Source organism: Gekko japonicus, unplaced genomic scaffold, assembly GCF_001447785.1.
Source record: "Gekko japonicus isolate JY-2015 unplaced genomic scaffold, Gekko_japonicus_V1.1 scaffold1795, whole genome shotgun sequence".
Lineage (NCBI taxonomy): Eukaryota > Metazoa > Chordata > Lepidosauria > Squamata > Gekkonidae > Gekko > Gekko japonicus.
In genome coordinates, this window is record NW_015165875.1 from 102,159 (window position 1) to 103,236 (window position 1,078).

A 1,078-nucleotide genomic window follows, 5' to 3' on the forward strand; every position below is an offset into this window, starting at 1 on the left:
CCGCTCTTGTCTTTTTATCTTGCGACCAGCTGCACTGGGATTTTGACATGTTCCTCCGCACACGGGTTGACACCACCCCTACGGTGCTTCCGTGGCATACGATGCGCAACTACTTCTTGGGCTTCGTCGGCTTCATGTTCTTCATGTTTGGCCTCGGGGCGATGTATCCGTCGTATCAGCCTGTGGTGAGTCAAGCTAGTCTTTGGTATGAATTTCAGGGACGGTTGTGGCGCGCCAGAGAGTCCACCTTGGCTCTAGCGATCATCTCCAAGAGCCTGTGTAGTCCAAGAAGTCCGTTATATTTGTGTCCCACGCTTCATCCGAGGAGGCTGGGGTGGCAGACATAAGAACATAAGAGAGGCCAATGTGGGATCAGGCCAAAGGCCCATCCCGTCCAACACTCTGTGTCACACAGTGGCCAGAAATACCAGGGGCCATCAGGAGGTCCACCAGTGGGGCCAGGACACTAGGAGCCCCCCCACTGTTGCCCCCCCAAGCACCAAGATGACAGAGCATCACTTGCCCCAGAGTCCCTATCTATACCTTGTGGCTCATAGCCACTGATGGACCTCTGCTCCACATGCTTATCTAATTCCCTTTTGAAGCCGTCCTGCTTGTAGCTGCACCCACTTCCTGTGGCAGTGAATTCCAAGTGTTCATCACTCTTTGGGTGAAGAAGGACTTCCTTTTATCCGTTCTAAGACACAGTTTCTTCTCCCCCCGAGAGTGAGAGCGAGCATGGCTGGTCCCAGGTCACCCTTGCAGAGTGGGGACGGGAGCCCGGCTTCCCCCAGGCCTCATGATAATAGCCGTGCCCTTGAGTAGCGACCCACCCCTGGGGACGCCAGGCCCAAGAGCGGAGCGGAGGTGGTTGGCCGTGGCCTGGCTCTGCAGGGCAGCCCTGGGTTTCCTTCCTGGACGGCCTCCTGCCCAAGCACGGACCAGGGCCAGCCCTGCTTAGCTTTCTAGCCTTTGACGACATCAGGCTACCCTAGGCTGTTAGGGCTGCTTTCCCCAGGCCTAGTCCAGCAACAACCATCCTGTGACATTTTTTTTGTACATGCGGATAGATTCGGGG

At 56.4% G+C, this 1,078-nt stretch overlaps 1 protein-coding gene across 1 annotated transcript in view; it reads left to right on the forward strand.

Annotated features, from left to right (window-relative positions):
• Positions 1 to 1,078, forward strand: part of NDUFB8 (NADH:ubiquinone oxidoreductase subunit B8) — an 8,515-nt gene that overhangs the window by 5,575 nt on the left and 1,862 nt on the right. Inside the window, exon 4 of the mRNA XM_015411271.1 lies at positions 30 to 185. Within this exon, the coding sequence (XP_015266757.1) occupies positions 30 to 185 (156 nt within the window). The remainder of the gene's footprint in view (positions 1 to 29; positions 186 to 1,078) is intronic.